This window comes from Schistocerca americana, chromosome 2, assembly GCF_021461395.2.
Source record: "Schistocerca americana isolate TAMUIC-IGC-003095 chromosome 2, iqSchAmer2.1, whole genome shotgun sequence".
In the NCBI taxonomy this organism is placed as follows: Eukaryota; Metazoa; Arthropoda; class Insecta; order Orthoptera; family Acrididae; genus Schistocerca; species Schistocerca americana.
The window spans coordinates 357,977,968-357,993,935 of NC_060120.1; the positions used below are offsets into that span (position 1 = coordinate 357,977,968).

A 15,968-nucleotide genomic window follows, 5' to 3' on the forward strand; every position below is an offset into this window, starting at 1 on the left:
CATGATACTCTTTTGTGCACCCTTAGAGTGTATGTTAATATTTCATTCAGTTCTGTTCATCAATAGAGCGTGCTTGCATACCTCTTTTGAAGCTTTTATTAGTGGTTGTCACCTCACTCTCTCCTTTTTTTGTGTCTTCACATCCTCTGTTACTCCTGCCTGATATGAGTTCCATGCGCCTTAAAAGAATTCTGATACAGGTCATAAGCAACATCTTTCATAGAAAAATTGAGGTTTTATTTGTACCTTGTCAGTGAAACTAGTATCTCAATTTGGGCTGCTGTGATCATTCTTATTCATAGCTCTGTGCATTGGTACACTTACGTATTTTCATGGAACAATGAGATGCGGTGCCAGTGCCTCAGGTGCTGCATTTTTGTGCTTGCATTCTGGTCAGGGTGCTGAATTCTCCAACATGCTTGACGTTCCTTATGATCTTTTTTGTCTCAAAATTATTTTCAGGTGCTAGAAGAGTTAGAGTATTTATTTAGTATGTATATACTAATTAAATTCATGTGTTGTGTGCATAGACATATGAAAAAGTTGAAAGATGCAATACATTAAAACATTCTCAATATGCAGTCCCTAACTAGAGTGCTGTAGATTTTATGCTTGTGCTATGTAATGAAGCACATGAAAGCTGTTTCATTCTTTGCAACTCAGCTTTTTTGAAACTTCATTTTTGAGTTTGTGGAAAACTATGAAATATAACAAAGGACTACTGATATAGGTAAATCAATTAGTAACAATGTTGTATATTGTACATTCAAATGCTATCTGTCAAGAGGTGACATTCCATTAGTAGCACTGACATATGACAGAAAATTCAGTATAGTGATCTGACAGTAAAAGAGGCAAAGTTTCAAAAATTTTACCCAGTGTGAAATTTAACATTTTTCCAGGTGAATTAAATGTTCAAAGAGATATTGGCATTGCAGCCAGTTGTCATAAACTTCACTCCATGATATTTCAGCTGGACACAGGCCAGTCATCTTCAGGTGAGCCATCGAAGACTGATGAAGAAGTCTCCACTCTGCCGTATACTAGAGGTGGGGGATCCGCTCCTGAACTAATTCATAGAGTTGAATCTTTCAAAGGAGTGAACAATCAGTGATTCAGAAAAAAAGAACGGTAGCTCCAAACGTTTCCCACAGCAGAGAGAGAGAGAGAGAGAGAGAGAGAGAGAGAGAGAGAGAGAGAGAGAGAGTCGGAGTCAGAGTCGGAGCAGACCAGTGGGGCCTCTGCTGGTCAGAGCACACTGCACGCCACACAACACAGCCAGTGCCAGCCTCTACCCTGCTTCTGCCTTGGCTGCCTGCATTGTGCAGTGCCCCATTGGATTTTGTGTTTCACATATGCCATGCCCTCTCTGTGCTTCCTCTGCCGCGTACAGTGTCTGGCGCACCTTAACTTAGCATAGCACTCCGTCGGCGATCGTTTCAGTTGCACGTCCTGCCCTCTGGGCAGTTGATGCAAGCAACAGGACAGAGAGCCTCCTAGCAGAGAACATAAGAACTACTTGCAACAACCTGCTCGCAAGAGAAGGACGATTTGTCTCCGAGCGGGTGAGTGGTGGCCGTTCACCACTCCCCCCACCCTCGGAACTCGCCCGCTCAACGCTCACCCCACCGTTCTCGACTCTAGCCAGAGCGTTGAGCAAAGCAACTCAGGTGTCACTCTGTTCTCTGCGGTCTTAGCTCACGCAGTAATACAGCTCGCGGCTCGACCTGCTTGACTCAGCGCCTCTGCATCGGAGTTCGTCTCTACTGGATATTGTTCTTTGTAGTAATACCGTTATGTATATTACATAATTATGTTATGTATACATCATTTGTTTTTATTTTATTTTTATTTGTTTAAACTGATCAGATTAGGTTCCTGACGGCTCCTCTTACTATAGGATTTTTTATTATGGTCACTCGAATTTACACTTTAATTACGAGCGAACCGATAATCGTATAGCAAAAGTGATACACCAATATTTTCCTTGTTTTATTCTGCGGAAGGCTATATGCAGCACTTTGGTCTTACAGTCAAATTTATATATTTTTTTCTTATTGTAGTACGGATTTTGCGATTTTAGGCGTCTTTGGAAGGAAATGTTCACTTTAAAAATATATGGCTTGCACTGTATTTGTACGAGGTTAATGAAATTTTAATACATTATAGCCAAATATATTGTTAATGTAAATCTCAAGTTACATTTTCCTATTGCCCGAAAAACCACGATAGTGCAAAATAAATCAATAATCAAAAACTTTGTCATATCGTGGAAATTTCAATAAACAATACAAAATTCTTACTCATTATCTGTGTTACTTCAAAATAGGATGAAATAAGATCAAAATACAGGTATAGTACTGGAATAAACCAAGTTTAAAGGGCAATGTGCCTTCCATTTATTTTCTGTTGTGAATGAGTGGTGAGTCATGAAAAAGAGCTAGTTCATTTCAGGGAGTGAACAGTTCTGATCCGATCTCTGAAAAGAACAGTTTTGCCCATCTCTACCGTATACAGCACTCTGAGAGTATTGTCATGAATGTGCGGGAATGCTCTCAGCACACTATATAGGAAGAAGCAGAGAATGTCTTTGTCAGTCTTTGATGGGTCACCTGAAGATGACTGGAAGTGACCAGTCATAATATCTCAGAGTGAAGTTTACGATGACTGGATGCAATCCCGAAATCTCTTCAGACAGTTCTACCCAAGTTACTCACTTAATAAGGATATCAGGCACAACCTGCTGCATGAGTAAACTCCACAGAAGACATGGTGAGCTTCAGCTGCTGTGGAATTCCTCCACTGTTGAAGGGTTATTCTATAGCTGAAGGCTTTTGCGGTTTAATGTTTCATGAAGTGTACAATTTAACATTTCATCATTTTATCATCACCAGACTGGCTCTTACTGCATGTGAACCAGATAATATTTGCTCATAGTTAACTATATGTTACATGAAATTCCTGAGATTAGAACTCGCAAGAGTTTGGTTGATGTGTGTGTTACCAGTGAACTACGCATCTGCCCTGTTCTAGTTGTTCAACTCCTGACTAAAAGAAATCTTCTTAAATCTTGATTCGACACCAGCATCTATTAAAACAGTATTCTGACAGCTTGTAATTACAATAACATTTTATTGCATTTGACCATACACCAGACAAGACATTAGTGTACTCCTTTATGTTAACTGAGATCCAGTTCAGATTATGACAGTCAACCAATTAAACAAAAAATGCTATTACAAAAAGGTTCAGTATATGTCGACATTTGTGGTGCTCTGTTATGTAGTGTTGCACCATGTGTGCCATGTGCATTTATTTACAAACACCGTGCTATCCAACATTTTTTGCCACACAACAGATGCACTGTGTTTTATATACTTGTCTTTTAGAGATGTTATTCTTCGTTTATGATTTTTATATTTTGTACCTCGCATGCACATAAGGATTTGGCATAGTTATGAGATAACTCTGATATTTTGTTCCCTGCATGTTAACTGATTCTGAATTGCCAGATCAGACCAATTGAACAAGCTGTGTATTTTTCACTGTCTTCTGTGTCTGTGGTCAATAAAGCTACTTTAATTGTTTGAGGGAGTTTTTGTGTAGTCTGGTTCCATCATATCAAGTACATGCAAGGTCTGATGGTCAAATGACAGTCTGCACAGCTTGTACTGACATCGTTCTTGTTGTATATTATGTTCGAGTTATTGCTATTCATTGGGACAGTGCACAGTGCAGCAGTCTCTTCAAGCATTGGTGCTACAATTTTTGTTACCTCACAAAGTATGTAAGGAACATCTCATGCAAATTAATAGAATAAGCACAACAGACCATGCTCCACACTAAACTGTCATACATAGTAAAGATAGTTCTGACTCTCAAAATTACTTTTCTACTCAACTTTACCAAAACACGCAACTATGTACACTTGCTCATTTGTATATCATGTTAGCACAGGATTTTGCTATTAATCAGATGGTGTTCTTTTTTGAATCAAAACAACAAAATAGCAGAAAATCTTGTAGCCTTTCAAAATAACATCCCTTACTGTGAAAATGAATGGTAGAGGGAACAGCTGTAGTTACTTTTATGTTCCTTAAATAGAATGTTTGCTTAAGACAGTGTGTTGTCTTCAGTGTATCAGATTATCTGTCTCAGCTTTGGCAACTGTTGTTGTAGATGAAATACTCTGCAAAATTCCTTGCGTTCCTTTATGATGAAGTGACAACATTGGCAACTGTTGTTGAAGATGAAATGCAATGCTTGCTTTTTTTTATCATTGCTATTGATCTACTGTGCATCAACACCACTAGTACTGTAGCATTTTTGTGAGTTATTTGTTGACTAAGTATTTCAACTACCTTACAGTTGGATGCCTCCAGTCCTGCCCCTGTTGCCATTAGTAGCCAATATTGTTGTTGCATGATAGACAATATGTGGGACACCAAGTGCTGTAAACATCATTGATGTTTTTGCGACCTCACACTCAAATGGTACCTTGTTAGAAACACTATAATAGAAAAACAGTTTCTAGTTACATGATGAGTTTGTTATCTCCTTGGAGGTTGTTGTTTTTAAACTAATTTCTGTTGATGGAGTAAACAGTGTCTGCTAGAGTAAATCTAATGCATCTGTATTACATTGTTTACTAGCACGAGCAATGATTGTTGTCACTGTGAGGAAAGAACTGTTTCAATTAGTGTTTAATGACTTCAGCCTATCATGATTTCGCTGCAGCCATTTTCTGGGAGCTAGTTAGCTATATAATCCATGGGTCACTGGACACAATATATCATGATGACATGGGTCAAGTCTGATTACAGGATATTAACTTACGTGATAATGTTTGCTGACCATTTACAGATGAAGTCTTTGAATATTTAGTTTAATAACACAAGCAACTTTGTGAAATTTTTGCAATAATAAGATGCAAATTTTAAAATAAAACCCTTCTATGGAATCAAATGAGTTGCCCAGTAGGAATTTTTTAAGCTTCCTTTCAAATTCAGCTTTGCTGTCTATCAGTATATCATGGACTAAATGATAAAAGATTTTGGTAGCAATGTTATACACCCTTTTCTGAACTAAATTCATTCTTAATGAAGAGTAATGAAGATCATTTTTTTCTTATAGTATTATAACCATAGACGTCTGTGTTACTCCTGAGCTGTAATGGATTGTTTACAATAAATTTCACAAGAGAAAAGAAGTGCTGTAATTCTCTAGTAATCAGGTATTTTATACCTAATTCCATCATCAGTACTCTTCAAGGTACACTTTCTGGCGGTGAAGCCTTTCATTCATAAAGATGATGTATCCCAGAAGGTGATTCCATATGATACACTGCCGAGTCACTTTAATGTGACTATCTGTTAAAAGGCTGAATAAGCACCTTTTGCAGTGTGGACCACAGCAAGATGTGCAGTAAGGAGAGTCAGTGAGCTTCTGGAAGGTAGCAATGTGGATGTGCTGTGACCTGGTGTGCTTCATTTCTTGGTTGAGAATCCATTGCACAAACAGCCCAATTGAAATGGTCTCACAGATTCTCAATTGGGTTTAAACCTGGGTTGTTTAGTGGTCAGGGGATTATGGTGAACACATGCTGGCGTTATCCAGTTGTGCACGTACACTGCGAGCTGTGTGACATGTTGCATTGTGCCACTAGTAAATATCATTGTACTGAGGAAAAACAAACCACAGGCAGGGATGGACATGGCTTCAAGGATAGATGCATAGTTGTGTTGGTCCCTTATGCCTTCCAGAATGATGAGATCACCCAGGTTATTTGGTGGCCAGGGGATTATGGTAAATTCGTGCTGGTGCTCTCCAACTGTGCACATACACTGTGATTCCATAAACGGCTTTCTTCAGTCTCCATACTGTTCTAAAAGTTTTTCTGGTGGAATGATATAAATTCGTTCATTTAAGTCTCCATAGAGATAATCAGATAGATATTACCCTTACATCTGTAGATTTTATTACATTAAGAGCGACGTGTTGAGTTTTATCTGCAAGAAAGTCATGAATTCAATTTGCAAGTCTGCTCTGATACTCCATAAGCTTGTATTTTTTTCATTGAACAGCAATACAGGATGGTGTCAAATGTCTTACTGAAATCAAGGAACATGGCATCAACCTGAGCGCTGTTGTCCACTATGCCGTGGATCTCATGGAGGAACAGAGCAAGCTGAGTCTTGCAGGATGTCTGTTTGTAGAATCCTTGTTGATTTTTATAGCAGAGATGTTTGTTTCCCAAAAAATCGTAGTTCTTCAGCATAAAACATATTAAACGAAACTTCCTGCCAGATTAAAACTGTGTGCCGGACCGAGACTCGAACATATTCCATAAATCTACAACAGATCGATGTCAACGATATAGAACTATAATGTGTGGAGCTGTCTTATGGCCTTTCTTAAAAATGGCAATGACCTACACTTTTTTCCGGTTGTTAGGTACCTTTCATTACTCCAGTGATCTATGATACATTACTGTTAGAAGGGGAGCAAGTTCTTTCACATAACCTTTATAGAATCTTATAGGTATCTCATCTTGTCCTGACACCTTTCCCCTACTATGTGATTATAGCTGCTTTTCAATTCCGCAATCAGTTATCTCAATATCTGCCATTTCAATGTTAGCGCGATGATTGAAAGGAGGGACAGTGTTACGATCTTCCGTGGTGAAGGCTGAATTTCGTTTTGGAAGACCGAATTCAATATTTCGGCCTTCTCTCTGTTATCTTCTGCTTTGGTGCTGGTGTGGTCACTGAGAGAATGAATAGATGATTTTGACCCACTTACTGATTTTACATATGATGAAAATCTCTTAGGGTTTTTACTCAGATCGATTGACAATATCTTAGTTTCAAAATCATTGAACACTTCTCTCATTCTCTCTCCTTACGCACAATTTTGCTTTGTTCAGATTTTGTTTGTCAGCTAGGTGTTTACTTCTCTTGAATTTGAGATGAAGTGCTCTTTGTTTATGTACTGTTTTTCTAATGTGGCTATTAAACCATGGTGGATCTTCCCTATCCCTTAGCATCTTACTCGGAACACACTTGTCTAGGGCATATTGAATAATGCCTTTGCATTTTTTTTTATTTGTTCTCCACATCTTCAACCTCATCACTGAATATTTGATGCTGACTGCTGAGGTATTCTGAAATTTGTATCCTGTCACCCTTGCTGAGCAGATATATCTTCCTACCTTTCTTATCATTTCTTGTAGGACCCATTGTCATAGATGATGTCACAGCCTTATGATCACTGATACTTTCCTCTATGTTAACTGATTTGATAAGTTCAGGTCTATTTGTCACCAGGAGATCTAAAACGTCACCCTCGCGAGTTGGTTCTCTAACTATTTGCTCAAGGTAATTTTTGGACAAGACATCCAGAGCAATGCCACACGAATCCTTGTATGTGACACCAGTTTTGATGGCATAACATTCCCAATCTATACCTGGTAAGTTGAAGTCACCCCCTATTACAACAGCACGATCAGGAAAATTACTAATGATATTCTGCAAGTTCTGTCTGACCGCTCTAAAACTACAGATACTGACCCAGGTGGTCTATAGAAGCATCCAATCACCATTTTTGAGCATTCTTTGATACTCAATTTCACCCAGATTAATTCACATTCAGAATCTGTGATAACTTTGCTAGATTTTATCAAATTTTTTACTGCAGTAAACACGCCACCACCATTGGCGACTAACTTATCCTTGCAATAAACTTTCCAATCTGAACTTAGAAGCAGTTTACTTGATGTCCAAAAGGGCATGATCATTGGCTTTCAGGCCAAGGGTGGAAGCATTTCCAAAATAGCTTAGTTTGTAAACTGTTCATGTACCACTGTAGTTAAAGTACAACACCTATGGCCAAATGGTGATATTGAAAACCAGGGATGAGGCAGCTGTGATGCAACACAAGCCATAGATGACAGGGCTGACTGATGCCTGCAGAGATATGTACAGGTGAAAAGATATGCAACTGCTGAGCAACTGAACATCCAGATGAATCTAGGGGCTACCAGTAGTGCCTCCTCAACAACGGTTCAGCAAACGTTGCTGCATATGAGCCTGCCTGATTTATGTACCCAAGCTGACTGCTGTTCATCACTGACAAAAATTGGAATTTGTGTACCATTACCACAGCTGGACACCCACTGAGTGACAACAAGTAGCCTTTTTTATTGTTTATTTTACTTATTTAGTTCTGTAGTACCAAATTGAGGAGCAAATCTCCTTGGTCATGCACCATGTCCATACATGATATTGCAACATAAAAGTAATAGTAGATAGAATGAAGTATTTATGAATCTTAAAAAGGCATCAAGCTAGAAGATTATATAAATGCAGTTGGCAATATAACACAGGAATCAGCTTAAGTTTTCAAGGAAATCTTTGACAAAATAGAAGAAGTGACCCATGAGGAAACTCTTCAGATTAGATTTGAAAGTTCATGTATTACTGCTAAAATTTTGGAATTCGTATTGAAAATGGATGCAGCAGAATACTGCATGCCTTTTTGTACAAGAGTCAAAGAGGTGGGATCCAAATGCAGATTGGATTTCTGCTTAGTATTAACTGAGTGAAAGCTGCTAATTCTTGGGAATAAGCTGATATTGTTAACAAGGAACAACATTAAAGTGTATACACCTATATTGGCAGAAAACCTAGACTAATGAACAGGGGTCGACAAGATGTTCACTAACTTACACCACTTATTGCTCATTACTGAATCAGAAATTCCCCTTGAGAATGGGAATAGTTATCCCAAAATATAGTACCATATGTTTTAAGTCTATGAAATTAAGAAAAGTATAGTACTTTTCATGTCAAACTATCACTTACTTCAGATACTGTTCTAATAGTAAAAATGGCAGCATTAAGTGTTTGAACAAGATACTAGATCCTGAACATGGGGTTTCCATGACAGTTTACCATCTTGAACACCTAGAAATTTGAAAAGATCAGTATCACTAATCATATGCTGATTCTGTGTAATTAAAACGTCAGGTTTTGTTGAAATGTGTGATAGAAACAGTGAAAACTGAGTTTTTCTGTGCTTAAGCATTTGTTTCTTTTCTACAAGCCATGAACTTATGTATTGAACTATACTCTTTGAAACGGTGCTAATTATCACACAACATCCTTTACTAACAAGCTAGTGTCATCTGGATCATGGTATGCTCCATTGAACAGATGGCCCTTGGCATGCACAGTGTGAAACATTCAAAAGCAAACATCATGCAACCAGGAAGAAGCGTTATGGGCTGGGGAATATTTTCATGGCATTCATCGGGTAATCTCGTCGTTCTGGAAGGCACAGTGGGTCAGCCCAAGTACACATCTGTTCTTGGAGATCATGTCCACCCTTGCACCCAGTTTACTTTCCCTGGCCACCAAAATCCCCAGATTTAAACCCAGTTGAGACCCTGTGGGACCACCTCAATTGGGCTGTTCAGTCCACGGATCCTGCCAAGAATCCTAGTGCACGTGGCCACGGCACTGAAGTCAACACAGTTCTACATGTCTGTCAGTACCTTCCAGAACCTCACTGCCTCTTTTCTTGTACATCTTAAGCTGCAAAACATAGTTCTTCGGGGTTTTGACAGGTGGTCACATTAATGTGACTGGACAGTATACTACGTGAGTACACAGCCAGTCTTGTTACTATCCTCAGAGGCCAGGATTACAATCTTATTTCCTTTAGCTATTTACCCATCCATAGAGCATTTGGCTCACCCTCACAGCAGTTATCAGTTACATATGTCTCTCATCATGAAGTAGCGTTCTTGCCAGAGTGAGGCCTACACCAAAGAAATTCTGCACTTAGACTATAATCCACGTATTATAAGTCTGACTCTAGTTTTTCTCACATGACTCACACTAAATATACTAGTTGAGTTAGCATGTGAGCTTCTGCAATCTCTCCCACACAAATTTCCAGTTGGTAACTGCAGCTGTTGGCTGCTTCTTTGCAGTTTTTGTATGAAACTTTCATGCAGGCTGTATAATGTATTTTTACTTACCCTCTGTCTCCTTGCATGTTATGTTCATTAGTGACAGATGTGTTGTTTTTCTATTTTTATATGTTAATTCAGATTGGATCTTCAGTAGAGCATGGCTTTTACATTGTTATATAAGTGTCATTCAACCAGCTACCACATCAGACAGTAACAACATTATCTCCTCATGCCTGTTTAAGCATGTGCTGGCGGCAGTCACTCAGTAAAGACACAAAGTTTTCCAGCAATGTTTATGTACATGTTTCCTCCTAGGTGACACATACATTCAAATTCTTGCATCAAAACCTGAAACTATGTTTGAAATAATGGGAATGTCTTGTGTTTAAATTTAGTATTGGTGGAAATATAAACTCACAAAATAATGAATTTTCTAAACATTAGCATGTGGTAGGTAATCTGGTGTATATCTCTATACAGTTTACCCTTGTTTACATACATAATTACACTTGTGCATTCTTGCTACTGAATGACACCTCATACTTCTCAGATACACTAGTCAGAGCATCTTTTTTATGTATTGATGTTGAGTTCTGTTGTATGTTTGCAACAACAACAAATACTGACTTGAATTACATTAAGAAGTTACTGCAAAATACTTTTGATGCTTCACTATTACCTCATATTTTCAATGAGTGATTTATCAGAGCTGTGACTTCTGTGTTCCATTTAATGGAAGGTCTTTATTTGGCAATATTGCATATATTTTTAGGCTGGTGTTGATGACTCTGGGGTTATAACATACATGGATGCAAAAATACATCACAACAAAGGATATTGTAGTAATGAAAATGTTGTTACGTGGGCCATGGGTCATCTTCAGAATGCCTATGATAAAAGTAGATGGACAATAAGTGGTTATTGTGTGAAAACTGATCTTCCAGCCAATACTTACTGTAGAGCACCAGGTAAGATGTGACAAAATCTTTTCTATTTAATATTTTCTTTATGAAAATATTTCTTTGCTCTAGGTGTTTTACTGCTTTAATAATATGGAAGCCACAAGGCTTTTTTTCTTTAATAATATGGAACACATAAAATAAAAGTGCACTATGTTATACAAGGAAGGAAAGTAATATATTGATAACAACTTCTTGGTTCTCAAACAAATCTTTCATTCATAAAAGAGACATAAAAGATAATGAAGAATATAATGGGTGTAAGAAACTCTTTGGTACCAAAAATCAGTATCCTTTCACTGTAAAGAGAAGAAATACTGCAGATTAGCAAACAGTTTTGATAACAAATATAATTATTTCTGCTGTCATGACTCAGTTCCTATGGTGTGCGGAAACCAGTACTATCTTTGTATATCCGCACCTGAATCTGTTTCTACACTTTCTTCTGCGACCAGTCATATTGTAGTTGACATAGGGTATCTCACAATGGTATTATTTGTTCCTCTTTGATCTGTTCAGTGATAATATGCATGAAAAATGACCGCATGTGTGCTTTTGTACTCATTCAGATTTTATCACAATTCCATCCGTGCAGTATATAAAGAGTGGGAGGGGTCTTAAAATCTATTTTCTTATTATTAATTTCATTTTAGACCTGTGACACCTTGCAGATATAGAAAAAGTCAAAAGACAACACAGAATTAACAGTTATATCAAAATAACAACTTAACACAATTTATGATATATTATTTCAATGGACATTAGAGAGTTTGACATATGTATGCGAACAGTAAAGCAATTTATAATAGAGGTGGTTGCCATGGACAAAACAGGGACATTCCATATCTATGACAACACCAATGTTAATTATTACACACATTTGCTATTTTAGGCATTTCACAATAGTTAATTAAGTGTGTGTGCTTATCTAAGAGCAAATAATTAAAATGTACAGGGTGATCAAAAAGTCAGTACAAATGTGAAAACTTAATAAACCACGGAATAATGTAGATACAGAGGTAAAAATTGACACACATGCTTGGAATGACATGGGGTTTTATTAGAACCAAAAAGAAAACAAAGTTCACAAAATGTCCAGCAGATGGCGCTGGACAGCAAAACATCAGTAACTGCTACTGTGACGGGTGAGAGGTACGCCGATATGTTACAGAATCGCATCATCCCCAGCCTGGCTGGTAAACACCTGCTGGAACGTATGATGTTTATGCAGGATGGTGCTCCACCCCATATTGCTAGATGCGTGAAAGATCTCATGCGCGCGTCGTTTGGTGATGAGAGTGTGCTCAGCCGCCACTTTTGTCACGCTTGGCCTTCCAGGTCCCCAGACCTCAGTCTGTGCGATTATTGGCTTTGGGGTTACCTGAAGTCGCAAATGTATCGTGATCGACCGACATCTCTAGGGATGCTGAAAGACAACATCCGACACCAATGCCTCACCATAACTCCGGACATGCTTTACAGTGCTGTTCACAACATTATACCTCGACTACAGCTATTGTTGAGGAATGATGGTGGACATATTGAGCATTTCCTGTAAAGAACATCATCTTTGCTTTGTCTTACTTTGGCATGTTATTTATTGCTATTCTGATCAGATGAAGCGCCATCTTTCGGACATTTTTGAACTTTTGAATTTTTTTGGTTCTAATAAAACCCCATGTCATTCCAAGCATAAGTGTCAATTTGTACCTCTCTATCTACATTATTCCGTGATTTATTCAGTTTTCAAATTTATACTGACTTTTTGATCACCCGGTACATTGCAAAAGAAAAAAAGATCACCATTAATTTTTATAAAAAATACAAGGTCAGATCATAAAACAGGGAAATTTGCACAGAAAATTCCGTTTCATTTCACGATGGATTCTCGTACAGAGTAAAAACTGCAGTCCATAAAAAATAACAAGTTTATGAAAAGCAAAGTTGCCACCCACCATATAACGGAGATGCTGATTCGCAGATAGGCACAACAGAAAGATTGTTACAAATAAAACTTTCAGCCTTTAAGACCTTTGTCAAAAATAGATGACACACACACACACACACACACACACACACACACACACACACACAAATGCATCTCACACACACATGACTGCAGTCTAAGGCATCTGTAGGCACACTGCGAGCAGCAGCACCAGTTCATTATGGGAGCGGCAACTGGGTGGGGGTAAGGATGAGGCTGGCACAGTGAGGGGTAGAGATAGTAGGATAGGGGTGTCGGACAGTGCAGTGCTGCTAGGAAGCGCACAGGGATGAGGTGGAGAGGGTAGGGCAGCTATGTGCAGTTGGGAGGTTAGACAGAAGACAAGACAGAGGTGAAGAGAGGGGGTAGCAGAAAAGGAGAGAAGTAAAAAGACTGGTTGTGGTGGTGGAGTGAGGGCTGTATGGTGCTGAAACGGGAACAGGGAGGCTGGATGGGTGGGGACAATGACTAACAAAGGTGAATTTTCCTCATCATCCAGCTTCCCTATTCCCATTCCAGCTCCATAAAGCCCTTATTCCACCAGCGCACCCATTGTTTTTACTTCTCTCTTTTTCTGCTACCTCCTCTCCCCACGTCTCCACTGCCCTCTGTCTAACCTCCCAACTCCACACCTTGTTCCTGCACACTCCCTAGCAGCAATGCGCTGTCTGCCACACCTATCCTACTATACCTCCCCCTCTCTGCCACAGCCTCCTCCTTACTCCCACCCAGTTGCCACTCCCATCATGGAGTGTGTGTGTGCGCGTGTGTGTTGTGTTTGTGTCCGATGCCTATTTTTGATGAAGGCCTTACAGGCCAAATGTTTTATATGTAACAGTCTCCCCACTATATGGTGAGTGGCAACTTTCCTTCTCGTAATATTGTTACATTCCATCCTGGATTTTCCATTGTTAGATTTAAAAATAAAATAAGATATTTCTTAATATTACATACTCAGCTGATATACACTGATGAACCAAAACATTATGACCACTGCCCGTCGCGAGGTTGAATGCCTGCTGGCGATGTTGCGGGCACACGATGCAGTAAGGAAAGAATGTAAGTGGAAGTGGGGCAATCATTATAGCAAAGATATGGGACGCAAATGCAAAAATCCTTTGATATAATCAGTTTTGACAAAGGGCGCACTGTTGTGGTACTGCGGCTGGAAACCAAAATCTCTGAAATGATGCAGCTGATCACCTGTTAGCATACTTGTGTGTCTAGCACCTATGGAAAACAGTAGAAGGATGGTGAAATAATGAGTAGGCCATATAGTATTGGACGACCATGTCCCATCACAAAATGTGGAGGTTGGAGGACCCTTCTCTGTGTAATTCAGGATGACAGTGATCGGTGGCAGATCTGATAACACAGTACAATGCTTGTGCAGGCACAAGTGTGTCAGAGCACACCATTTGGAGGCCATTGTTGAAATTGAGCTTCACATCACACAACCCATACATGTTCCTGTGTTGACCCAACATCATTATCAGTTACAATTGCAGTAGGCACAGCATCACTGCATTTTCATTGTGGATCAATAGAAATGTGTCACCCGTCAAATGAATCACATTTCATGTTGTACCATGGTTGGGTGTTAATATACTTTCAGTCAGCTGAATTGCTGCACGAAACATGCACCATGCCACAGATGCAGGGTGGTGGGAGCAGAATTATGCTATGGGATGCATTGAGTTGGTCTCTCATGGGACCTGTGGTGGTAATCGAGGGCATCATGACAGCATTGTGCTACGTGAATGTTACTATGAACCACCTGCATCACTTCATGTTTACAGTCTCTCGCTAGTGTGATGACATTTTCCAGCAGAATAACTGTCTTGTTGCGAGGTCAGCATTGTGCTACAGTGGTTTGAGGGGAATTATGGTGAACTCACATTGATCTCATGGCCAGCAGATGTGCCTGATGTGTACCCATCAGAACACATGTGTGTACCCGTAAACCACCATCCTGTAATTTGAGGAACTTGCTTGGCCTGTACCTAGACATCTGGTGCCACATAGATATGGAATCCTTTCAAGGATGTTGTGTACCCGTAAACCACCATCCTGTAATTTGAGGAACTTGCTTGACCTGTACCTAGACATCTGGTGCCACATAGATACGGAATCCTTTCAAGGACTTGCAGAAGCCATTCCAAGCAAAATGTCTGTTGTACTGTGTTTGAATAGTGGAACAACACTGTATTAAACAGTTGGTCATAATGTTTTGGCTCATTTGTGTGTTGATATTCCTAATTTTCTGTTAAAAAGACTATTGTTTCAAATATTTACAAACATGGATGTTTCAGGTTCTTTAGTGCAAGGAAAACAGATTGGCACAAATGTTATCTCTTTATATTGTAAGTGATTGTGTTGACATCTTTTTGGGTTTTAAATATAACTCACCAATGGGGTGCTTTCTCCCAGAATATTATTCTGTGAGTGATCAAAGACTGGAAATATGCAGATGCAACTCTAGTACTGTTTCCCTGCTGCAGCTTCTATTCAATGGCCATGGCATATAGGAGACAAGTGAAAGTTTACCTGTGAGAATTTGAACACATGTGCTGCATTTGAGATCATTCTGCAAATATATATCTAAGGATTACACAACATGATTTTAAACTTTTTGGGAAGAGTGATTGTTTTATTGCTTCTGGTGGGATATGTGGAAGTCAAGAATATGGCTTTTTCCCAAATTACAAAAAACTGTATGTTGGCAGTAAGATATGATCTAATCCATTTTTAGAAATACCTGTCATTCGCTCACATTCTGACTTATTTAGTAGAGTATTATTATTTACAATGCCAAATGATTTGGGCAGGTCTAAAACTATTGTGATAGCTATTTAATTTCCATCTATAGCTTTTAGGTTGAGCATGTAGGTACTCATGTTATTTGTGGCTGTGGATCTTAATTGGCCAAAAACATGCCAGTTATTTGATAGCAATGAATTTTGGTTTATAAACTATTGTGCAATAGCAGCATATTGTAAGTGAGTTCCTTAAAGCATATTGTGACTGAATATGTTGCATATATTTG

General features: G+C 38.9%; 1 protein-coding gene across 1 annotated transcript in view; it reads left to right on the top strand.

Moving 5' to 3' along the window:
• Window positions 1–15,968, top strand: part of LOC124595300 (xanthine dehydrogenase-like) — a 414,231-nt gene that overhangs the window by 272,480 nt on the left and 125,783 nt on the right. The window contains exon 18 of the mRNA XM_047133986.1: window positions 10,749–10,944. Within this exon, the coding sequence (XP_046989942.1) occupies window positions 10,749–10,944 (196 nt within the window). The remainder of the gene's footprint in view (window positions 1–10,748; window positions 10,945–15,968) is intronic.